The following is a 27,084-nucleotide window of genomic DNA, read 5'->3' on the forward strand; positions in this document are numbered from 1 at the left end:
CGCTTATGCAAATGACTTGGACAGAAATAGTCTATAGCAATGGCTGGAGAAATTTCCGCCACTCTACTGTAGTATCCAATCCATAGTGGAGTTCCAGTAGCTCTTGGACTGTATGACGGCTCAATCCAAGCGCACTGCATCGATGACGTCACCATGGTATCATGAGGAGCAACTTGCCTCTCCCATTACCTTCAGGCTTCAGTACTGGACGACTTGCTGCTATATAGGTTCGATGGTTTGGCCATCACAACGATTCTTCTTCTTCCATCCATAGCTGCTTTCCTTGCTCTACTTTTGCACTTCATTATACCGACGACGTATTGATTGTATTCTTCACTCTTGATTCTTCTTCTATGTCAAGCTTGAAAGTGTTTGTTGCCATTTTCGATACGCCTTGATTCAATCCTAACCAAACTCCTAGTCACCGACCGACCATACGCTAAACCGTCAACAATGGCCAAAATGCCTACAACCACCTTGTTATTGCTTCTTGCCTTAACTTCAAATTGTTTCGCTGATATCTATCTCCATAATCCCCGTGGTAGTAATAATCGCCTCAATGAGAAATCAGCGAATCGACGAAATGCAAATCGATGCTTTGACTCTCAAGTAAGTAAACATATTCTCTTCAAATAGTGATTCAAGGCCAGATGATGTTCCACTTTCCTTCATACCTTACTGTAGGATCTATACCATCGACAATGATAATGATAACTAGGGAAAAGACACACGCTCTTACGTACAATATACTACACAACAAGGTTGATCCACTCTATCCAAACTATTCACCTATTGAAATAGTTTACAACCTAGAGTTCCTACACTCCATTTCTATCTTTAACTACAATCTTTCATGACAAAGCCAAAATAATTGGATAGTGTCTTTTCCAACACTCTCGTCGCTATGCTTTTAGTCTTGCCAGCAAAATGAATTCATCTAAACTATTCAACAACGATCTTTCCATTGGTGCCTTCTTCTACATTTCTCTTTACCCCTTTCCCATTTTACAAGGACATCATCAGTATCAACTGTAAACAAACCGATATTAGTTGCTAGTGTCTTTATTAAGTACTGAGTCAATTTTCAACTCAGCAATTCTATCCAACAATGAGTAGAAGAAGAAGAGCTTCTTCTTGTAGTTATCCAAGCTTCTCTTATCAGTACCCCAATGATATTGCCAAGAATGTGCTTCTAATAATAATCGTAAACTGTCAGTCGACTCAGATATGATCGTTACAAATCTCGCAAGCGTTACTTTGCGTCTTGACCATGATAATAAAACAAGATGCGTAATGATAATCATTGCCTAAATGAGCCGTCTTAATAAACTATATTGTTGTTGATCTTCTTTCGTATCTTAGAACAACAATCGTGGAGGTTACAACGTTGGCGACAAAACTAATCAAGCCTTTACTGCTGAGACGGGACAACATCGTATGGTAAGAAAGTTTAAATTACTTTACCTTATCTTACAGCAGTTCCTTCTGCATGAAAGAAATTCTAGTGATAAATAATTACTTGAAAATAAGATCCAATGGTGCTGATAATGTCCTATGTTAAAATAACGTAGAAAGTGCTTGAAGGAAGGAAGAGATTTTCATAAAACCATCTTACCATTTACTAGTTGATGACTGCCTAGTCATGATCAGGGTATCCATATTTGTAGCTATCTTTGCTACACAAGGTCAATAGTACGTTGTACAGTATCCGCAAAGGACAGCTGTAAACAATCTCTGATAATATTCTAGTTCATCAAGCACCTACTACAGTACTATAAAGCGATCAGATAGAGACTATTCTCAAACATATCATGGTCAATTCAAAACTACCCCAATAGTATATCCATAAAAGCACTTGATCGCTTAAAATCCTTTTCAATTAGTGATTATCAATTTTTAACGGTATTTCTATCCACAGTTTTAATTCCGGATTTCCCACTACCAAGTAACTTGATGATCAATGTTGTATTTTTCACGATGGGAAAATTAATATCGATAACTATACTTGTGTGATTGTTATCTCTCTTTGAAATATTTTTCCCATTGGAAATTAAGACTTGTTATTACTTCAATATATTAGCGATATTTTCAGAGCGGTCCCACTAGTGGTCGCGGAAAATCCACTCTATTATTGGAATGGACTAATCAACATGGCTGTGGTGGTAATGAAGATACTGATCCACATAAGGTCAATTGTAATCTAGTTATGCAGTATATGTGCCAACCGCAACAAGGAGGACCTGCTGATGACCGGGATAAACTCCGCAATGGCGCTAACACACTTCGACAAGATTATTCACCATTAAATAATGCTCGGGTAAATCTACTAGATGTTGCGCTCCAAATTGAGCGTTATTTTATCAATCTTTTAATCAAGTAATCATATTATTCATATTTCTGTCTTCCTAATTTATGTGTCTAATAACTTCAGGAACTAAGAACAGAAACTCAACAGCAAAAGCAGAATAGGAAAAATGGAAACGTAAAATCTGATCGAGCATTGCAGGAATCATGGGAATGGTATGATAAATGTCGCATCCGACAACGAAATCAAGGTATGTATTATTATTTGGTGTGTATAGTACTGTAATAGTTATTTATGGATATATAGTACAATATAATTTTAGCAGATCGTCCAATAAAAGATAATCTGTCCTATTGACTGTCTTCATTTTCCTTCTAGGGTTATTTACGGCTGATCAGAGATTAAGGACAAACAATGGCTTAGGCTATAGCGCTGCAATATATACTAGACAAAATCCAAACGGTAACCGCTACGGTTATGAATGCCCAGAAGAACGTGACTACTATCCATATTGGCATCCAACTGATTGGAAAGATATTGCTATCATGCCTTTTAATACATCATTATGTAATTGGTATCAAAGTGAAAGTTTCAACGTTAAAAAGCAGTTTGAGTGTATTGAAAATTATCCTAACAGCAACAATGTAAGACATCGATCACGGTGGAATAATGAAGCTGATTGTCAATCTAATGGAGGACAGTGGATCGGCTTTACTAATTACCTTGAATACGCACCACAATTGACGACCGAAACTGCATGCAATGCCGCTAATGGCAATGCTGCTAGTCCACGATATATTTGGGGTATTCCACATGATGCCCTTGCAACTCGATTGCAATCACGATGTCTTGTTGCTTTACCTGCTCCGGATTGTGTTACAGCACCATGGACGCGTGATAATCATCTCGGAAATACACGTGTAGGCCAAGCTTCTCGATACTTATGGACATTGCCTCACTTTCCATCAGGAAAAGAACATAATTGTATCATAAGAATTCGATATAATATCTCCACTGACGATTATGATCCTTTCAAAACAAATTCAAGCCATAATGAAAATAGGTAAGATAAACTAGTAGAGAGTTAGATTCATTCAAAATCTCATTGAAGGCTAGAACGACGATTTTATCTAAAAATCCCCATTTTAAGACTAGTAAGTGAATGACTTTATTATAGAGTATTGGGTATTCAATCGCCTGTTCAACAAAACCCTAATATCGACATTGGAGCCGGCAACTCACCCCTACGCTTGGCGATTAACACAGCGCAATATGGCCGTACGTTTCAAGATCGTTCCCACGTTATAAAATTAATGCCCCGTCCAGCTGGACTCGAGTCTTCAACTATCCATAACATCAACGTACGCGGCAAGCGTGGTAATATCGTGCAAACATATCCAGCTGTTGAATATGATTTTATACCAAACGATATAAAAATTAAAGCTAATGATTTAATCCATTTTCAATGGGCAGGTAAGATATCTGATGATTATTTTAAGAATGAAAAAATCGGATATTCTTGCCTACAAAATGTTTGCTTAGTTTACGGATAATAGAGGAACTTGCGCAAATGTGTCAGAAACTATAACTAACATACAGTTTTAGATTGTAATTTTCATTCCCGAATAACATCCTTATCTAATGAGGAAGCTAGCGCGCTCAGTGTATGTGTAATGTATACTTGCACAAATGTTGTGTAAGACTGTACTCAAGCGATGTAAATTGTACGAAGGACTTTGTATCCGATCGCATCATATTTATCGTTATATGTTTGTGCTCTTGTATCAGTTTATCTCCTATACTGTAGGTGTGTAGTAAATATGAAAGTCGTATATTAGAAGTAATTAGGAGACCTGTAGTTACCTCATCTTGCTTGTCAGTATGCATCTACTTTACTTTAGCAAAAATACACTACCTAAAATGATGTATACTTGCTCTTCTATTGATTATCTTAGGCTCTAACACCCACAATAATGGCAATCCAGCGGGCGACGGACAAGCTGGCGATGCCGGTGAAGGCACACGAGGTAGGAAAACGTATTGGTGCAAAACTTTTTATAGTTATGTAATCATATTATAAATCACCTTCTGATAGCACTTGCCCTATTATACTATATAATTATGATGGTGATTCTATTTATTCTATTATTTTCGTTTGATGCTAAATAAACCGACACAAATTTTCAACCTGTCATAACAATTTCAGGAACGGACAGGAATAATATTGCCCAAATTCGAGATAAAATGGAAAATTTCCCTGTTCCCTTTGAAAACAGTACTTTATGGAAGAATGCTGAGTTAATATGGTCTGGTGTAGGACAACCGTCTTCTTCATCTAGTGAAGATATCGCTGTCACTATGGCAAGTGCAGGTTACTATTTATGTATGAGAAACGCAAAATGTCAAAGCCAATCGGTTGAATCTAAAGCTGAACTGAATAATCTATTAAATAACGCTCCTGCTTCTTTTCCTGGAGCTCTATTGAGATTTAAAAGTCGTGGCACTTTTTATTACATTTGCTCTCGAAATAATAATTTTTCTAATCGTAGCCAGAAAGGAACTATTATAGTACAGTAATGAATAGATTAGCGTGAATATTTCTAGCATATCGAAAAATGTAGTAAAATCTTTTTTAATCATACTAAAAGTCGAAGAATCTGTTAGTTGATCTAGCAATAGCATATGGAAAGTCTAGGCTTTTACGTAGTTAATTATACGAATTCTTACTAATTTGGTAATATCATATAATATCGGTGCAATCTAGTTAAACTTTTATAAATAGAAAGCACATGTTTTATTTTTTTATACCTTCTTAACCAATAGATGTCTGTTTTAAAAGAATTCTTATATATCTAATACGAGTACATATTATTACTAACTGTAATAACTATTAAGTTAAAATATTCAACGATATTATTCCAGCCCATCTTGGCTGAAAGTAATCACCTAATTAACTGCAACATTGCTTTTGTCTATTTGTACATAATATTATTCCACGGACTCATCTATTAGATAATATCACTTGAATTAATTTAACGTCTGTAGAAGATTTATTCATGCATGTTTGCCTTAAAATATAACCTACTTATTTCTGACATGATACGTAATAAATAAATATTGGAAGTAGTTTCATTATAATGCCTACAATATAATTTTATTTATTGAGTTTGGAAGCGAATGCACTTTTGCGGATTGCGGTTTATAAATAGTATTTGTTGCTCTAGCATTTATTATCGTATAAGATTGCACGTTTAAATTAAATGCATCATAAGTTAGAGAATTACAATATTAAATAGAGTGCGAGTAAATTTAGAGTTTGTATCTACAGTAGAATGCTGATACGTTTTCGTTGGCTTAAATGAACAAATGCACTAGAAGGTTTAAGTATAAATTACCAAATTCCATATATTAAATTCTCCACTGACAGTATTGCACCCTTAAAGAAATAAAGTTGAATGCTGGTCTACTAGAAATTTGCAAAACTACATATTTAGAGTTGTTAGTCTAACCAACCTACGTCGTAATTATCGTGGCATGACAAAATCCTGTCTTGCTTTATTTTATTCAAGGAGTGGCATTGAAATGTAAAGTTTCTCATTCAAAAATTCTCATCTATCATCGATTTCTGAAACAAGTCTAATATTAACACATTCACGATATCACTTGTCTTCCTCTATATAATCTTATACACCGAAATTTCCTGAAACTTCATATCCTTTCAACATTCGTATCCGATATTGTCGGAAATACATTATGTGATATAATTAATTTATGAATCTAAGTAAATATGATATTTGCGAAGCCCCCAAAAAGGATGATAACAAGTTTAACAGCAGTGATCATTAATAAAACGCATTTTGCTTTTTCTAAATCGCTCTTACGAGAAATTTCTTACGTAACAATATCCACATATGACATTGTCTCTTGTCAGTTAACAATTTCTAGACCATAGTGCATCGATGAGAAACAACTCCACAACACTTTGTGGCCTAATTTAAAAGTTCTACTTGCAATAGATCAACGTTAGTGACCAGTACGTCTATACCTCGCATCATTACTAATATTGGCTATAAATTTCCACCCTATTTTTCATGTAGAAATTATTTCTCTTTAGCACCATGCCCGAAAATAATTACGTCGCATAATCATATTGAATTATATTTATTCAATTATGTCTTAAAAAAGGATTTAACGTAAACCTTAAATGATTGTTCTAGGTATCTAGAATGTATTCTGGCATAATTTAATTTAATTAGCAAAACGATTATATTTAAATGGCCAAGATCCTTCGTTTATAAGAAACATCCAACTTGCGTTACCATTGATGAACAATTTCGTATTATAATTGATCTCTAATTAATACAATAGAGAGATCCTAATGTTATAGCTTTATATGCATGGGATACATCCCACTTCTGCTAGTATTTAACAATTAAAAACTAATTTATATCCAAGCTAACAAGAGAATATTGTCTGTTTTCCTGATGTAAGTTTAACTTAGTTGGATATAATTGAAAGGCTTTACTTTACCTTCTATTGAAAAATACTAATATACATATAGATCTTTTCTACCGGTAATTAAGCTTAATATCATGCGTGTATTGTGTAGTAGGTGTTTTCCGGGAGATATTGATCGATTCTAATCTGAAGTGGATTATAAATATAGACCTTCGTCATGATCGCTACAATAGATAGATCCTGATGCCACAGCTTTATGTCCATGGGACACATCCCACTTCTACTATTAGTTAATAATTGAAAACAAATTTATATTCGAGTTAATAAGAGAATATTGCCTATTTTTCCTAATATGAGTTTAACTTAGTTGAATATAATTGAAAGGCTCTACTTTATCTTCTATTGGAAAGCACTAATATACCCGTAGATCTTTCCTACCGGTAATTATGCTTAAAATAATGTCATGCGTATATTGTAGGTGTTCTCAGGGAGATATCGATCGATTCCAGTCTGTAGAGGATTATCGATATTGAACTCCTTCTCTATGATCGCTCTGATTATAAAATATCACTAGTTGTTATTAATAATATATAACTACTTCATTTGATGAATTCAACTTATAGGTCGACGGAACTCTCGCTAACGTAGCTAGACTAGAACAATATTAATCTGCCTATGGTTTAGCTCTATTTTCATAACTCTACTCCTTCAGATTAAAATATTTTTAACCTATTTATCAAAGCTACTTCTAGCTACTATAGCAAGACTGTTGATAACCTTTTAATTATCTTCATTTTTTGCTACTCCAATTTAAGATACAGATGTCATTTATATAGGAAAATCTTTTTTATTATCTATGGTACTATTATTATTGCTTTATTATTTAATACTTTGAAATATTCCCTTAACGTATAATATTCAAATATCTAGTTTAGCGATTCCGATTTTAAAATAATGTAACCATATTCAGAACCTCCTTCAGTTATTGGAGATTCATCATTACTAATCTTAATTACTGTTCAATCTTACAGCTTCAACCTTAACTAAATACCTATTTAATTTAGGACCTAGCTTACGACATATTTATTAAGGATGACTAGAGTAATTACTAGTTCATATAGTCATAATTATAAGAAACTATTATATTATGGATGCCGCTTGAAATTTTAATCTTTTACGCTTTATTTTATCGTAACAGAATATTGTGAATCAACATATTATATACGCGTATATTACTCGATTTTGGTATAGCCAAATAATTAACATTCTTTAACGACTTTTAACATATTCTACATAGCCATAATAGGTCTTGAGCGATATTATTTTAACTATTTTAATGTTTTTATTATCTAGGGATATAAACTAAGTAAGAGTCTATTACTCATCCGCTGAGTATTATAAATTCAAATTAGTAGAATCTATTATTTTGTATCCTGTACAATAGTAAATTTTAACATAGGCTACAAATTTACAGTTATGGCTAGGTTAATAGTCTAGTATTGTTACTTTAGCAATTTAAAAGTATAAGTAAATGATATATCCTGTACTAGAGTACAGTGTTGTATATCATTTCGCTATGTAGGTTGTAAAAGATAGAATATTAACTGTTTACTTTCTTGAATACGGATTGTTTACGCCTTCCTCTAAATTGAACCATTATATCTAGATATAAAACGATAGATGTTGCAAAGCAAATTTATAAACACTGCTATTACAGTAAAATCCGGCTATTTATATAGAATACTAACAATCATTTAAGAACCTATTAATCCAATTATAATTAAATTTTTTACTATTGTAATGGCTTGCAGAAGAGCGATTACTCTAAATTGTATCCTATATTTTCTAGCTCAAACAGCGCTTTATTCTTACCAGGAGGCAATAATCTTTTTGAACCAATTTTAAATCGCTTTCATGCCAAATAAACATAGGAAATACAAATACTTGATATACCTATGTAGCCCTTCAACTCATAGCTTCAGAGCCATAGGATCTACGCAGTATACGTGCAATTGCATATCAAATCTGCGATATATTCATAAACTTTAACTATTTATAATAAAAAGATTAAATTTAATATTACTTTTCAGTTAGAGCAATTAAGATCAATACAATTTCAAATTTATTTCACTGCTATAAAAAATGTGATAATATATGTGTATAAATAATAAATATTTCACCTATTTCATGTATGTGAAGACCTAACAACTGATCAAATACATTTCCTTAACGCTTTTTAAAATTATCCAATCATTGATGCCCATGATATTGCTGAATTTAGTCTACCATAGGATGTCTTCTCTGAAGTAAGATTTATATTATTATGCATTAAGTTTGAAAAAATTCTGCTAAAAAATCAAGTACTTATTTCTGTTTTACGGAATACATAATATGAGGGTTATTATAATCATAACATTATTTCCTTAATTGATCATTTACAATATATTCTTGTTCAATATAGTCAAGCTACTATTACCGACTCTAAAGACTCTATAATCTGGTGTGGTGTATTAGTCAATATTTAGCAGATGAAGATACTCAATTAACTAACAGATGTAAAATTCTATGAATAGACTTAATTAGAATGACTTTAAATTGAAGGTATCGGTTACATCAAACCTGAGATAATGAAATTAATGACTATTGAAACTGATACGAGCATGCCAGCCATTAAGTTGAGTTATTTTATCTAAATTTTATCAATCATGTTATCAAGATCAATAGATCAAAAAGAGATAGTTGAAAGATAACCATTATACACGTATATGAGGGTATAGAATAGAAATAAAGTAATTGTCATTACTATCAAATACCTCTATAAGTATTCTTTGAAGGATGGCGTATTATGTAGTGTAGATAAATGTTAGCTACACAGGCTAATATTCTATATTCTTGATAAAATGAATACGCAAATTTTATAGATTTGATAAAAATTTTGATATAGAGTACAAGGACATTTCAAATGATAACCGAATTTATTAAATTAAATCATTTTGACAGGAAGAACCTCTAGAATAAGAGAAAATTACAATTTTCTTCTACAAGGTACCGTCATTAATCTCATCTTCACATCTTTATGTACTAGAAATAATTTAAACTCTGATTTAGATTAAGAAGAAAATTCAATCCAAATTAAAAATGGAGCATGGGAATACAATAACTAACGAATTCTTTGAAAGAGTATACGATAACCTTTCAATCTATAAACCTAATTGGATGGAGACTGATCAATTGTTATCAATCGGCTACATGTCTAACTGGTTTCGGATAGTTCAGAAAACTTTTCTATTTAGATAACTAGCCGTCAAAATAGTGGATTAAAGTGTTTGTAAAACACATTTTAGATTTCGAAGTAAAAATTCAAATTTCGATACACAGACTGTAATGCTGTGTCTAATCCTTTTATTGAATTAAAGATACTATTGCTTTTGTACAGGATATCCCTATGATCATTATGTGAGTCCATAGGTATGGTATTACAAGCTATGAATATGCTCTTTAGAGTAATTTCTTCTATCATCTCTAACGACAAGATAATCTTCATATTAAAGACATTAGAATCTTATGACAAATTATTGGATCATCATAGCGAAAAACAGAAATTCTTAATAGTTATTCAATACATTAATCGTTTCCTATTGTAATAGTTACAGAGAGAATAGAAACGGTGGCTACTTTAGCTCTTAAAGTAGATTAGCTGAAAATCTGATGAAATAATAATTTTTATCCTCTGTTTGTATAAGCTTCTCTATTGAATATCTCTAAAATACATGTAAAATAGTTCATTTTCTATATACCACCCATCACAATCCTGGCAATAATACTTTAATTAGGGCCATTCTTGAAGGACTAGCTATGTTAGAGATATTATTCATGACATAAAGGCTACATATATCAAGGTCAGCAAAACCTTTCCAACCTTCTACATTACAATCGCTAAAGGATTAGCAATGTTAGAAATATTATTTACGACGCAAAGGTTATGTGTGTTAAGGCTAGTTAAACCTTTCCAACTTTCTACGTTGCAATTCTCGAGGGATTAGTAATGTTAGAGATATTATCTACGACATAGAGGTCATATGTTAAGGTCTGTAAAACCTTTTTCAACTTTCTACATTACATAATTTATAGAGGCATTCAATAATAATAGCATTCAAACTGACTGTACCGTCAATATTTACTAATAAAAAAAACTATAATACATGATTAAACTATCCGTTAACGCCAAAAAAATCAATATCTATTCCAATCATGAATCAAATTAGAACTAGTTATCTATCCTAGATTACTGCATAACAGTATAGATTTTTTATATTTTTTTGCAACACTATCAATTAACGCAAAAATATTAACATCTAATCCAATTATAAGTCCAATTAGAACTAGTTATCTATCATAGTATGTCATATAAAAGCTTCAATTTTATATTTTTGCGATACTTGAATAGAATTTCAACCTGATAGAATCATTTAAATACTTGCGTAGCTCTTGGTTTATTCCTCTTTCCATGCTTTCTACTCTTGAGACTGCTGAATAATTTTATGATACCATCACGATATAGCTCGTTGGTTATGGCATACAGAAATGGATTAAGAGAGGAATTAGTTATAATTAGTATTTTAAAAGCTTTAGAAATATTTGGATCGAGCTGAATAACCTCAAACTGAAAGAGTGTAAAGTATAACTCATTCGGTAGCCAGCATACAATTAAAGCCATGGATGCAGTAAATGCAGTAATGGTTGCACGTCGGCGAGTTATCGATTTATTAACATTATCGTTTTGGCCAATTTTCGTTAGGAAAAATAATCGCCGAGCAATATCAATATAGCATAGGACAATAACGGTGACGGGTATAAATAAGCGTATAGTTTCCATAATTATAAAGAAGATATTTCGGGTTGCTTTATCATCAAAAACAGATCCCCACTGACATGGTGGTATAAAAGCAGGATTAAATGTCTCGTTTAGTATATTCTCTATGGTTAATATTAACTGTCCGATGATAATGCAAGCTACCATAATTCGACAATTTTTAACTGAGAATAATACTTTATAACGCCATGGTTGAGCAATAGCGAACCAACGTTCTAAAGTGATGGTTAAAACGAGGTAGATGGAGATAAAACCAAGTGAGAATAGGAAATATTCTGAATCAATTAGCTTGCAATATAGGACACCTGCTGTACCATTAGGATAAGGAAATGCCTCTGCCGGGATAACAAATCCAGGTGTAATAATTGCAAAAAGACCAGTGAGCATATCAATAATAGCTAAGCAAAATATTAAAGTATGTAGAGCTCCCTTCATAACTGCTCGTTGATGGATACTAACCAAGCAAACGAGTAAATTACCAATAATTGCAACACTAGCTAACATACCAAATACAATATGGATGCCAACTGAAGTTTTAGGATCTTCAACGATATTAGGAGTGGCCGTTACAGCTGTAGAAGCATTGGATGATAGTGTAGAATTCATAGTAGAATTGATCTGAGCAACAGTATCGGGAAATATGGTAAAATTCATCTCGATCTTGATTATCGTGAAATGATGATTGGAGAAATAATTTTAAGGTGAATTTCCACAACCAAACCTACTTGAAGGGTTGAAATTCTTACAAATTTGAACTGATCAGACAGGAATAAGAATAATGCAGTAGAAATCTTCGTATCACTAGATCGGACAGGATTGCTTTACCTATACTGCTATAATAATTGGTTGCAACTAACCTCCAAAATGACGACTTATTTGATTGACTAAAATATCAATTAGACATGATAGTTCTGTAAAGTTAGTCTATCAGAATGAATACTTTATCGATTTTGATTACAAAAGCCTTAACATATAATCCTTGCAATTTCGAATACCAATCTTTCAAATTTACAATCCAGTGGGATTAATGAGTGATTAGAAATAAAAAGCAAACGAATAAATGGTAAGAATAATAATTAATTTAATCGAGTGACAAAGTGTGCGGTAGAAATTGAGAAGTGAAAATAAAGGCCAATAGCTTCCCAATCGATTATCAATCAATTTAATCGAGTAACAAAGTATACAGTAAAATTGAGAGAGGGTAATGAAAGCCAATAACTGCTCAATTGATTATTAATCAATTTAATTGAGTAACAAAGTATATAGAGAAAATGAGAGAGGATAATGAAGGTCAATAGCTGCCCAATCTATTATTCTTTCACCAATGGAGTAACTTAAATATAGATTCAGTATTAAAATGGTAATAATGAAATAATCTTATCCCATGGCGCCGAAAAGATTTAAAAATAGAGATTCGTATAGATTCTATTTATCTAATTAAACGATTATTATGATATTGATTTAGAGAGATATTAATGATAGCATAAATTAATTAAAAGGATAGTTAAAAATGAGAAACTGACATCAAAATAGAAGAAAATGAACTGTAATAATATTTTTTTATTTTTAATTAATAAATAAATTAAATCAGCTGCAAATAGATGGATATCCACAAAAATTAGCTGATGAGTAATTTAAGCGGTAATATCATTAACTCATAGAAAATGTACAGCTTGGATTTGTTTTAACTTTCCAATTATAGCTAATACTCTATATTAAATTAGGTCTTTGTTACAAATAGTGCTATCTTCTTCAGTGCATGTAATTACCTTTTCCAGTATGATTTTGATTGATTGCTAATGGTGTCAATTTGGATTGAGAAATAATGACAAGAAATACCTTAGCATACATTTTGCCTATCTGTCCACCTGTGTTGATCACTAAGATGAATTGCAAACATACGGCAATATTCACGGATTGAAATATCTATATAGACCGAGAGAATGAGGAAGATCAATACTATTCCGCGATGATGAGATATTATTGGCTACTCTAGATCGCTACGGATATTGCTCCTGCAAGTTAGGATAACACTCAATTAAAACTCCAATTTATACAATAATATCATTGACTAATGTTGAATGCACCTGCTTCAGCTTCATAATGAACGGATTTGTCACTGTAGCAACAAAAAAAATTTAACAAAATAAAATAAAATATTGATTATGTGGGGGAAACAGATGCATTTTGCCGTGACGTCGTTGTGTGCCACTTAACGAAATTCATTTCTTTCGATAATATTCAGCAAAGATATTGGGCCCCTTCTATCCAGCCAGACTATCAAGCTAACAATATCAATTTTTTAGGCTATAGAATGCCGATTAAATATAGATGAAGGCATTTAAAAAAAATAGATCAATTTCTCTTCATGAATTTATTTATTTGTAATATGTATTAAGACCGATCAATAGTAAAAAATAAAAGCATATATTCATTCTCTATAGTTGCTATAAAAGATCATCAACAGATTAGCTTTGACCTGGGAAAATAATCAACAACAATATCTAAACATGATTAATGGACATTATTCTCCATTTTGATGAATGATAATAGCAGCGTTATAAAAAAAAAATAAGATAAACAAAATGGCGAAATGACAAAATGATTGGGCCTAGACTTGAAGACTTTGACTATTCATCATCAATAAACCATTAGCATAATATGGTTAAACAATTAACTGAGCATTTTCAATTGGAGCAACTGTATTATCATAAAAATTAGGCTTATTAAAATATCTGCCTGCCATTTTGAGCTATAATTAAGGACTTGATAATCTATCTTCTTTCTTGCTATATTTAAGACAGAGGAAATTATAGAATTACTTCTTATGATGCATAACAACGTGTTAAACAGCACAATTGATTCCTTACTCCAAAGTGATTAAACAGTCATTTTTTTTCTACAACAATAATACTTAAACATAGACCAATTCAATTTTCTATGCTTTCTACTTCCTCTGATTAGATATAGAATCGATAGGAAGTCATCAAATAGAAATTACAGTAAATAGTTCACTTTTACTGCGACAACAATAGTGAAATATGGAACAATCAATTTTTTATGCTTTCCACTTTCCTCCGATATAATCAATAAGTAATCATCAAACGGAAAATGCAATAAACAGTCCATATTTACTACGACAATAATACAATGTTGATCGACCCAATTTTCTATACTTTCTTCCAATAAGACGTATAATTAATATGTTGGCGTATTAATATAAGATTCATCAAACAGAAAACACACTAAACAGTCCATTTTTACAACGACAATAATAGTGAAATAGTCATCAATCGAATTTTCAAGATTTTCTGCTTTCCTCCGATATAATCAATAAGTAATCATCGAACGGAAAATGCAATAAACAGTCCATATTTACTACGATAATAAAAGTGAAATAGTGATTAATTGAATTTTTCGAGGTTTTCTACTTTTCTACGATATAATCAATGAATAATTACATTATCAAACTGAAAATACAGTAAACAGTCCATTTTACGACGATCATACTGTAATAGTTCAATAGTGGTTAATTTAATTTTCCATGCTTTCTACTTGCCTCCGGTTAGACGTATAGCTTATATATATAATCAATGAGTAGTCATCAAACGGAAAATACTATAAACAGTCCTATTACAATCATCGATGCAACCAATTTTTAGGTTAAAAAATATTTACTTCCATCAATATGAAATCATCTTTCGAATAGTCTTGAATCCCCAATAAGGATAGCATGGATCAGTAAGATTATACTGTGATTAAAACGACCAAGCTTGTTGATTACGATATGCAATTATAACGTTAATACAAAATAAGTTAATGATTAATGAATATAGTCAGTGGCCGGTCATCTTACGACATTATTGATCCATATATTTACCCTTCCTCAATAGAATAGCATTGGAGAGGAAATAGTGAACAATATTCTAGTAGATTATTGATTTATTCTATTAACCATATTTATTTGTATACCACTACATGGATACCAAGTAGAATACTAACTGAAGATTTTACCCTAATCTGTTATAAGCTAGTTATGCATGTAAATTAAATTAACTTATCTGTATGTTACGATCTTCATTGATCACTTCTCCTAATTCCTGCCCTTTACTTACATAGTACAGAGTTCAAGCGCTAAATTATTTATAGACTAAAGTTACTTTGCTCTGTATTTTAAAAGTACGGTTAATCTAACGTTTGATAGGTATCTGTGTTCGTAATCCAAGCTGAAACAGATGCAATTTAGTAGTAGATCGTTTTAATTCGAATAGTTGATAAAATCTTATCTAGCTGCCAGAGACATTTCAACAAGGATTCATTTTACCTGAGTTTCAATTTATTTCAATAAAGTCATGCAGCATCAAAGTATACCAAGGAGATGGCATATTTTCATTAAATCCTTGTTCGATCATAAATTATTACATAAACGATACCGGTTTTTTAATCTTGCTAGGTCGGAGTAATTAAAATTTAAATATCTGTTGTATGCGATCCTATGCAGGATTGCATATTGGGCAATCAATTAAAAAATAGGATCAATCATAAAAGTAAATCGAAGGCAGTCCATACTCTGCACCATAAAATTAAATAAATAATGAGATCAGGTATTAAATGCATCTATTTTCAAATAGCACTATGAAGTGATATCACACATGTATACCCCAATTTAGCGATTTCTAGCCAAGTAGGAAGTGGTTTGCCTCTATTCCTCTCTATATACTATGGAAGGCGAAATAAATGATCATTAATAATGATACTAATGTAACATGAATATCGTAACACTTTGGAGCTTTTAACAGATATAGATTAAATATTATAAGTAGTTTCTAAATACATTTTCCTTCACAATAATTAAAAGTTCAATGTTTATACAGGAAGAATTACCTTTTCTCTTAATCTCTATTCTCTATCAATCGTCATGATCTACCTGAAATTAATCACGGACTAGCCGTTATATATATATATATACCCGTATTACATATGTATAGGTTTCAGCTTTCGCAAATTATCCACTGTATCCCTTCTAATATTATTACTACAGGTAATATGAGAAGGATCACGGTACGGTATTTATTCAGACTTGCATCACAAGAGCAGATATTATTAGCCCCTATATAAATTCCTATTAAAGAGGCCGACTACTACTATAAACACTTTGTAATAATGGTACAATTCTACTAAAGAAACCCTCCGCTATGAATGATTCTAATTAAAATTATTTTTAGCAGATAAAAGAGACAGATTTGCGTATTTAAAAACTAGCCCTTGAACTATTAATGTTACATATTTAATCAGAACTTCATTTCCATTTATGATCTACTGATTAATATTTTTCATATTCGTTAGGAAGTAGGAAAATTGTGCAAAATATCATAATAAGAATGGCGTTGTTTATCGTTTACTATCCTGGAAAATTTTTAATATTTTGTGAAAATAATTATGTGATTAAAATTAATAGTTAAATATGAATTTCATTTATTTAGCATACTACATCATATAGCAAGTCATACGAGTGAGATAGATATATTAAGGTTAGGCTTGGGGTTACTGTAAGTCTAATTTAAATAAGCTTGCATAGTAAGATTTATTCTAGAAATAAGTTAAGATTAGGCTAGTAAACAAAACTCTTGTTTAGAATAATTGTGTATTGCTATTGTAATTTTCGATTACCTTTTTACTTCATTCAAAATCATAAAATTTAACTCCAATATTCTTTTCAACTCTGGATTACAAATAAGATATTCTAGCTTGTGTTTAAGATTATTAACTAAGTAGTTACCATAATCAATATATTGCAGACTTTTTCGATTTGTAGTTTAGGAATCATAAGTAATGATATTAAAAGAGAGAACAGATTATTTCATGTCCGAAATGCGCTACATGCTATATAAAACTTCATTCTAGTATATATCTTTTAGGTAATATGTTTATGACAGGCTAGGAATCTTTCCCATTGTAAGTATAACTTTTTTATTAGTATTTGTTATAAGATGATCATTTTAAGCTGTTAAGATGGCCATTTAAAGCTAAATACACAATAATTGATGATGAATGTATTAATAATTAATTTGCAGGTTGTTTATTAGGGTGAGCTATCACTTTAATCCGAGGAGAAAATAATTAATGACCTTGGGTTTCTTAGAAATATGTATACATGATAGTCTTCATAAATAGTATTTTACATAAATGTATGATCAGCTATTTTTATAGCATGATTATGAAATCATTATAGGAACAAAGACTAAACCGTATAAATTATATTGCTTTAATATTTCATATCATATACTAGATTCATCTATCGATTACTTAGATGTTCCTAACCCTGGTAAAGAAAAGATTTTTTTATAGGATGATTATAAATCTCATTTTCATATTTTTGTATAATTATTAAGACTGCGGACTAGTACTATGAACATCTTGGCGATCATACTTGTTATTAATAAATATAAATTATACTCTGAAAACTACAACAATAGTTAAAATTTTCATGTTAATTCATTCACTTTGCAATTGTAAAGAACTTATGAGTATTTAGAAATTAAATGCTGTCCTCATGCTGTATGGTTCGCCGTAAAGCAAAATTGTTAAGTTTGAGATTTGTTATATATCTGATGAAACTTTACTCCAATATCTAAAAGTATTTTATATCATCAAAAACTGTTATACAACGTCAGCAATTTTTTTCGATCTTATGCCGATATTGTCTTGTCTTGGCTATATTATAATCAACATCATTAATAATTCGTACTCTATCTCTATTTACGCTCTATAGACTCTCGTGGGTAAGTACGTACGCAAGTCATAATAGTATTTAGCATCCCAACTATTGTAGCTTCAGATTCTAGTCTCAGAAAATGAACTATAAAGGCAGAAAGGGTTTACTAATATTAATTATCATACAACAACATATAAAAATCACATTTGACATTTTATCTCTAGATGCAGTGCATGAACAGTTCTTAAAATTTTCAGATAGTCATATCGCAAAACGTTCGAATTAATCAAAAAAATTTTGAATTCATCTAGGACATCATTTTTATAATACGAACATATACAGTTTATAAATACGTATTTCTCTTTTTCAGATTTAAAGAATAATGAATCAAGAGGCGGGAAAACAAATACGAAGTCTATCTCTATCATTAACAATTCTCTCAATATTTAACTCTATCAGTATTATTTCTGGACTGGTTCAACCATACTATTTAACGATGTTAGAACTGGAATAAAACAAAATTTATTTCCAGCAAAAAATTGTATTCGGAAGCTGGCGATGTGAAGTACAATCAATCTATCAAGTGCAGAACAGTATGATCAATCTTACGCTACTGTTCTAGCCTTGTAAGATTACATCGAGGAAAATAAAATTATCTATATGATGTCGAAATCGAGTTAGCTATAGACAGATGAAATAATTATAATAAGATATGTTATCAGGAATGTTATTTTGTTTAGGATATATCCAGTCTATAGCAGTTTAAATAAAAACAGAATAGAGAATATATTTCCTAGCGTCTTTTCGAAAGGAGATATTACTATTCTATCAGATTATATAATAGCTGCGCTGCCCCTCTAGATTGTAAAAACAATTTATTTTTACATCGCGCAATATAGTACACGTGTAGAAAGTAAAAGTTAGTATACGCGTAAGTTTACGAATTATAGTTATTCATAACGATAGTTGTCTTCAGCTTTTGTTAGAACTGAATCTTCACCAAGAAGAGAACATAGTTCTAATAAGCGTTTTTGCATTAATGGAACACCAGCTAATTGCGATTCTAACTTTTCCTTTTCATCTTTAAGTGATAATCTTGCTTCCGTGTTTAATTCTTCTAAACGCCAGCCTCCTTCACCATCGAACTGTAGTACATGCGTATGATATTTCCTATAGTTGATATCATAGGAGTAGAGTAATTTTATTAATGGTTACTTAAAAATATGTGTGTATTGACTGTATATAATTTTGTAATTTATACAGCATTTAGAATTTTAACTACCATAATGAAGGCCGATGAGAAATGGACAGAAGAATGATTCCTTTATCTTTAGCAACTTGATAGATTTTACCTTCAACGTCAATGCTAACTGCACTCGTACATTCGTCTAAAAGAGCAAACTTTGGCCTGATAGAGAATTTATATCAGTTAACATAGCAAATACATAAATAAATGTCGACCAATAAACTAAAATGGTAACATAGTCATATATTACACTCACTTATGATAAAATAAACGAGCAGTGCCTACTCTTTGCTTTTCACCACCTGATAGCACATCCGACCAATCATTTATCGCATCCCATCCTTTGTAATAAAAATAGCAATTAGAAGAAGTAAGACCTCAAATGATTAATGATCAATTAATAAATCCATTTAAAATAGCTTGTATTAAGCAATCTTGAACATTTATACCTCCTTCCCGTTGGACTACATAATTTAAGCAAACAATGTCTAAAATATCCTCTAAATCGGCGTCAGATATCCCCTTTGATTCCATATCAGCCTTCGTATCAGGATAAATGATTTGATCTCGTAGAGTACCCAATGACATATATGGTCTGTAAAATGAATTTCATTGATTGTATTTTAATAGTTGTTTTGTAAAGTCAAAGTGAATTAATCGATATTCTGTTGGTTCATTACCTTTGTGGAATATAGAATAACGATGATACAGGAGGTTTTTTCATTTCACCCTTAAAAATTGGCCAAAGCCCGCTAAGAATTCGAAACAATGAGCTTTTACCGCAGCCATTAGGGCCAGTAATTAATAGATGCATGCCATCTGTAATCTATCATAACGATAGTCAAGTAATAATTCAATTTATATTCTATGAGCACAGATCTTTACGTTAGAATAGAGCTTTTTCTATCAACGAAGCCATGGACGATTATTACCTGTAATGTTAAATTGGGAACGATAACATCACCATTCGGTGTAACTACAGCCACTTTATTTAGCTGGATCGTAAAATCTTGGCTTTCTGTAACGTTGCCCCTTTTATTAATATCAAGGCTTCCAGTTTGTATCCCTTCATCATCATTAATATTATTGTTTTTGGAGACAGTTTTCCTTACATAATGTCCGTCACTAATATCTTTAAAGACCATCAACATGTCATAAACACGAGATGTATACCCAGCTAATTCCGTTATCTACAGTTTAATAAATTTATAATTTTAAAAATAAATGATTGATAATAATTTGTAAAAACCATTTAGAAAAGTCATCGGACAGTGTGACATAATTACACCAATCTCTTGTATACTTATGGCTTAACCTATTAACTATACCTTGTATATTTAACTAATTAATCCAACCTACCTCTTTTAACGATGACATAATCCTTTCAAATGCATCAGCTGTCGAAGCAAGGAGATGACGAGCGGTAGTTAAGGTTTGAGTTCTTTCGCTGACTACATCAATTTTGGGTAGAGTAGTTTCACCGGATTCCGTAGTAGAATCAACATCTTCATCTCGATTTAATAAGACAGGCAAAGCAATCATGACCATCCCAGTAGCACTCCAACAATATTTCATGAGGAATTGCTCCAGCACCACATACCAAAGTCTCTTTTTAAAGATCATTTCCAAATGGTTGGCTAAGACGCGATAGCTTTGATAAAGGAGATTGTGCTCGACCTAGATTACGATATATTAACAGGAAGTCATGATTACGGTTTAGGTAGATCATCACTCCATCTATTAGCAAACTAGTAAGTAAGTAAAGTATTGGATTATTGCCGCATGATATTATTTTCCAATTAAACCTCTATACTCGTTGATACCCTTAAGTACTGAAAAATGGAATTACTATTCTTTACTAAACCCTCGCAATTGAGCTACCAACTTACGATTAGAGTAGTAAAATAATTATATAGATTTATACTAAGGTAATTTTATTGATATGTGCTTCTATTCAAGGAGAAGAGATTCTAAGTAAATAGAATCGAATACTCAGGTAAGCAATAACAATGTTATAGAGTATTGAATGAATTAATTATTTATCATCCTGCCATTATTGAATGAATAAAGTAATTAACGTTAGTAAATAAAAAGCCCTTCTCCAATTAGAATAAGCAGGTAATGTCTAATCAGGCGGACAACCAACATCTTTAATCCAATATCTAGTGGTCCATCATTACTACTATTGGATCATCTACAACCTGCAGTACTATAGTCAAATATAGGCGTAGTTAGCATTACTAAAATACTGTACACTTTCTCTTAGTGTAATACGGTAGTCCTTAACGATATGAAATCAATATCCATTGGCCTTAACTGTAGAATAAAATTGGCTCCTTTTTCATAATTTAATTGTGAGTTTGTCCAGCTGAATGTGCAGTGCAGTTGCCGTAACTAAGGCATTTATTTAACTATCCATTTTCTTAACAAAGAAATTCTTGTCTAAAATTACGGTAAAATATTATGCGATCCAATAGCCATAGAATATCCTTCACAGTTTGCTGCTTCTTTTCAACATTTGGTTATGAATTATTTTACTGAATGTATAGCAGCCACAACGATAGTGTTCATTTACTGTATACTTTCCCAGTGAAGAAGTATAGAACATCCAATATGCATATGTGAAAAATAATTGCGGTAAAACATTAAGTGATCCCTTCTACAGAGATCAAAGTAATTTGATGATCAACTGATATAACTAAGGGGAATATCGAATTTTTAACATTCAATCGTCAGTTTACTTTGCTAGTGACTAATTTCTTCAGTTGAAGAAAAGGGTGATTAGAATTATGGAAGTGGATAGTATCCGATTTACAAGAGTCATTCAAAATGGATAACGACTACGATAGAGCATCTAATAATACGCATATATCAAAAAATTATAGTAAAACATGAAGTGATCCTTTGTACAGAGATGGAAATAATTTAATGATAAGCTGATATTTAGTCATGGGAATATCGAATTTTTAACATTCAATCATCAGTTTACTTTGATTGTCAATAATTTTTTTAGTTGAAGAAAAGGAGAGATTACGAGTTATCGAAATTGGATAGTATCTACTTTGCAAGGGTAATTGAAAATGGACAACGACAGTAGTAGCATTGGTGTAGAATTCATCGATTCCCTAGGGTAATATCTTTTATTTTAGTCCTACCTTATGGCCGGAATAAAATGCTATCTCTTCGGAATTGGTAATTAATCGAGAATGGACATATCTTAAATTACCACGTAATTGAGCCTCTTGAGCGGTTAATTTACCAAATTTAGGCGAGCATCGACGTAAAATTCTAGCTGTAACATAGACGACGGTATAAGCAAGTGATGGTGGAGCAATTAAGCCTAAATAACTGTAGCCACGCTGTTGAAGGCCTAGTCTAAAGAGTGCCGATGTCATGAGGATAACATCCAATACAGGCTTAGTCAATTGAGAATACAAATGTGAAATTGATGAACAAAATTCACGTATATCTTCAGTAAGGCATTCGTCGGCATTAGTTAGCCTACTGTCTAAGTTACTGACACGGTAATAAGTTTGATTTTGAAAATAAGCATTATAGGAATAATGAACTAATCGATCACGAAAAGCAAGACCCAGTTTATTTTCCATATATCGTATAGAACTATTGACAAATGTAGCCGGTATAGCAACCGCTAACCATTTGGCTATATTGATTAAGAAGATACGGAATCGTTTTTGTACAATGCATCGGACAACTCGACCCTCTAATCCAGCAACATAAATGGAAATAAATGAACGACATATTAAGGCTAATGAATGAATAGCAAGTAAAGCAAATTCAGGACTTTTCCAACTAGGAATTAGAATTTGAATGATCCATTTTAACTGTTTCATAAAGGCAGCATTTAAAGCTGGTGACGATTTCCTTTTATCCATGGATTTTGTCAAATTATGTATAAGATGATGATCGATGGTTGCATCGTTGGCAGTATCTGGAGAAGAACGACGATGGCGTCCAAACCAACGATGTAAATAACGTCTGATAAATTCATCGATCATTGATGATCGTGATACCGCTAGACCAGCACATGCTAATGCAGTAATGGTGGTTACATTTCTGAAACTGGCATGTTTATAGACTAATTTGGAAACATTGGCCATGGTAGATGTAGTTATTCCTCTTTTTCCTTTTCAATCGCAATCTCTCGGGAGAGTGGCAAAAGCGATGGCGATTGGATAAAATCACCAATACAAGGTTAATATACCTCGAAGAATGGATCGTTGACGATTAGCAATGATCGTCCAAGTAGTAACAGAGTAAATTGTCCTATTTTGAAGTAATGGATGATAATGAATCGTCTAAAATTGATCCAGGAAGAGAAATAATCATCAATCGAGAAGGATTGTTTACTTTACCGATGGCAGCTCTTGCAGTAGAAAATGAAAGATGAAAGTGCGGAAAGATGAATTTACGCCGCTATTTCTACTCGATTGAATAATGCATTAGTAACAAGGTAATTACAGTAGTACAGTACAATGTCCTGCAGTACTCTTCCACTTGAAAGAGGCCAAAAAAAAGCAGAAAAGAAGGACTTTTAACAGTTTTAATGGCTACTCCTGATGGTCTACGACAGCAAGGAAGGAACAAGCTGCTTTTGTTCTTGTCCAATTTGTGCTATGACTATAGATAGACTAACTGAGTCTCAAGTCAAAAACCTTATGAATAGAGTCATGATTAGGGATAGTGATAGACTGAGTGAGTTACCGTGATGGTGATGAGAACATGTGCTACTCAAACGTACCCTACCAATACTATGAAATGACCAGCATCGCCATCAATCTTCCCTTATGAGATCGCAATCCACGCCTTTTCTTCTCCAGGTGGCAAAAGGATTAGCTGTTAATCGAGCTACTTATACTTCAAATTTTGCACCATTGGACAGTCTATATCCTTCATTTTCCCTAGCAATCAATGGAGTAAAACTGTATAAAGAAAAGTGTAGCATGGAAAGCCATGTTGGCTCGTAGTTGATTAGATAGGGCAAGGGAGAGTTGCACACCTTAGCAGCTACGACAACTAGCTGACAACATGGGAGTAGCAAGTCTGCACTCGATGCCAACGCTTGAATACTGTGCATTGGCTAAAACGACTGCTCGATGTTACCCTTGTGCCATTATAGCACAAAATATTGAGCTAGATTGAACACTAGCATATTCCATTGATGCATGAAATGCTCAATCAACACCTTGGCAGCAGCTACAAGTAGCAAGCAAGTCTGCAGCCTATGCTGACACATTAATACTGTGCATTGGCTAAAACGACTGCTCTATGTTACCCTTGTGCTATCATGGCATAAAATACTGGACTAGATTGAACACTAGCCTATTCCATTGATGCATGAAAGCTCAATCAACACATTGACAGCAACTACAAGTAGCTGATCACATAGATTAGCAAGTCTGCAGGCTATGCCCACGCTGTGCATTAGATCCAGCCATTTTTGAATTGATTCTGAAGTGGATGGGTGTACTATGCATTGGCTAAAACGACTGCTCCATGTTATGCTTGTGCCATCACGGCACAAAATATTAGACTAGATTGGACACTAGCCTATTCCACTGATGCATGAAATGCTCAATCAACACCTTGGCAGCAGCTACAAGTAGCAAGCAAGTCTGAAGCCTATGCTGACACTTTAATACTGTGCATTGGCTAAAACGACTGCTCTATGTTACCCTTGTGCTATCATGGCATAAAATACTGGACTAGATTGAACACTAGCCTATTCCATTGATGCATAAAATGCTCAATCAACACCTTGGTAGCAGCTATAAGTAGCTGACAACATAGCGTAGTAGTCTACCGCCAATTTTGATTGCAGTCGATAGTCCATGCCGATACTTTTAATATTGTGCAATGTGCATTGGCTAAAATGACTGCTCCATGTTGCCACTATAGCCATTATAGCATAAAATATTGGCTAGATAGAACAGTAGCCTATTCCATATACGAGTGTATACATGTAATGCTCAACACTTTGCTCAAGGTGATAGTGAGTTCTTAAACCTATCTATAACAGTTTTGTACTCATTTTTTTCCAGTTATATCATGGTTATATAGGATATCAGCAGCACTAGTAATAATTATCATAAAATTGAACGAGTTTGGACGAAATAGAATCATACTAATTAATCATTGAATTTTCAATCTAGAAATATGCAAATATTTCCTGTCTATGTATTCACTACATCATCACTATTACCTAGTGGGTATCGTGAATGAAATCGAATAGGCTCGAAATAGAAATATCATATTGAACTTTCATTCTATAAACGCACATATTTCCCATTAATATATTCACTACATCCGCACTATTACCTAGTAGATATCATGAATGAAATCAAATAAATAGCTCGAAATAGAATTATCATATTATTGACTTTCCATTCCATAAACTACACTTTTATTTCTTTCAGTAATTCATATTCTACTGTACATCAATCTTGTACTATACTAACACAACCAAATTGGCTACTTGAAAGGGCACCATGATAAAGTAATATATTGCCAGAATACACTTATCATGGCATTTTAAGTCTATATTTTCATTGTAGAATGGTTCATGTAAAAACAATCACCCTTTTTCAGCATCTAAGCGATTACATAGTAGAAAATGATGATAAACGCCATCTACGTAAACATTAAGGTATACGTATTTAATATATCTATTTATGATAATTTCCTCTTCACATACATCTGATTTCTATAGATCATCCATCAGATTATTTAAGAGGAAATTTTATACCAATTCAGAATCTATTTTAACGCAATTTTTACAGGTTGCGACAAATTATCTCAATTTTTATTTCATATAACATCACACGGTATCATTTAGAGTAGTATAAGTAAGGTAATTTATATCAATATAAAATGCATATTAATATGATACCTGGAGACCAAAACCGACTATTATACTCTCGGTTTGACATAACCAAATATAATTTAAAGGTTTTTAATTCAATAGAGAATACTCTTCCATATACAGTGTATATATAATTCATATATCATATACATGATTATATTTAGAGAATACCATTGGTTATGTCAATGTTTGATTATGCAATCATAATGAATATAAAAGCTATCGTAACGCATAAAAGCGACCAATGGCGATATAAATGAAATATACAAAATCACCAAAATGGAGCTAAAATTCCCTTAGCAACCATTCAATTTTTAACCTAATCAATTAGTCAACAATAAACATGTCTCAATATTACTATACAATCAAAATCTTCATTTAATCAAGTAATAATTCATAACCAAACAGTGGTTTCACGTCACGAAATGCTGTCCATAAAATGTAATATTTTCACCAACCGAAAATAGGACAATATTAAAATCCTCGCTTTTCATAGTAAAGCGGTTATTTTAGATTCAGAATATACAAAATAATCACAACAGGGCTAAAATTACGCCTGAGTAACCTTTCAACTTTTTACCAGCGAGTAAGCTCAAAATGAACC

General features: G+C 32.2%; 3 protein-coding genes across 3 annotated transcripts; 1 reads left to right on the forward strand and 2 right to left on the reverse strand.

Annotated features, from left to right (window-relative positions):
• Nucleotides 1-462: 462 nt before the first annotated feature.
• On the forward strand, nt 463-5,385 carry TRIADDRAFT_55329 (uncharacterized protein; the record flags this gene model as incomplete). Its single annotated transcript, XM_002111344.1, has 9 exons — nt 463-609; nt 1,363-1,440; nt 2,081-2,317; nt 2,432-2,555; nt 2,684-3,368; nt 3,483-3,778; nt 4,261-4,332; nt 4,512-4,676; nt 5,351-5,385. The coding sequence occupies 9 exons, from the start codon at nt 463-465 to the stop codon at nt 5,383-5,385; spliced, it is 1,839 nt and encodes a 612-aa protein (XP_002111380.1).
• Nucleotides 5,386-11,228: 5,843 nt separating this feature from the next.
• Nucleotides 11,229-13,487, reverse strand: TRIADDRAFT_55330 (uncharacterized protein; the record flags this gene model as incomplete). The annotated part of the gene is made up of 3 exons (XM_002111833.1): nt 11,229-12,208; nt 12,494-12,520; nt 13,406-13,487. 3 exons carry the CDS (start codon nt 13,485-13,487, stop codon nt 11,229-11,231), a joined length of 1,089 nt encoding a protein of 362 aa, XP_002111869.1.
• A 5,814-nt stretch (nt 13,488-19,301) lies between these two features.
• TRIADDRAFT_55331 (uncharacterized protein) lies at nt 19,302-23,718 on the reverse strand (the record flags this gene model as incomplete). The annotated part of the gene is made up of 8 exons (XM_002111834.1): nt 19,302-19,521; nt 19,634-19,759; nt 19,854-19,938; nt 20,047-20,192; nt 20,278-20,423; nt 20,530-20,787; nt 20,957-21,274; nt 22,753-23,718. 8 exons carry the CDS (start codon nt 23,716-23,718, stop codon nt 19,302-19,304), a joined length of 2,265 nt encoding a protein of 754 aa, XP_002111870.1.
• Nucleotides 23,719-27,084: the final 3,366 nt, after the last annotated feature.

Source organism: Trichoplax adhaerens, genomic scaffold, assembly GCF_000150275.1.
Source record: "Trichoplax adhaerens TRIADscaffold_4 genomic scaffold, whole genome shotgun sequence".
NCBI lineage: Eukaryota > Metazoa > Placozoa > Uniplacotomia > Trichoplacea > Trichoplacidae > Trichoplax > Trichoplax adhaerens.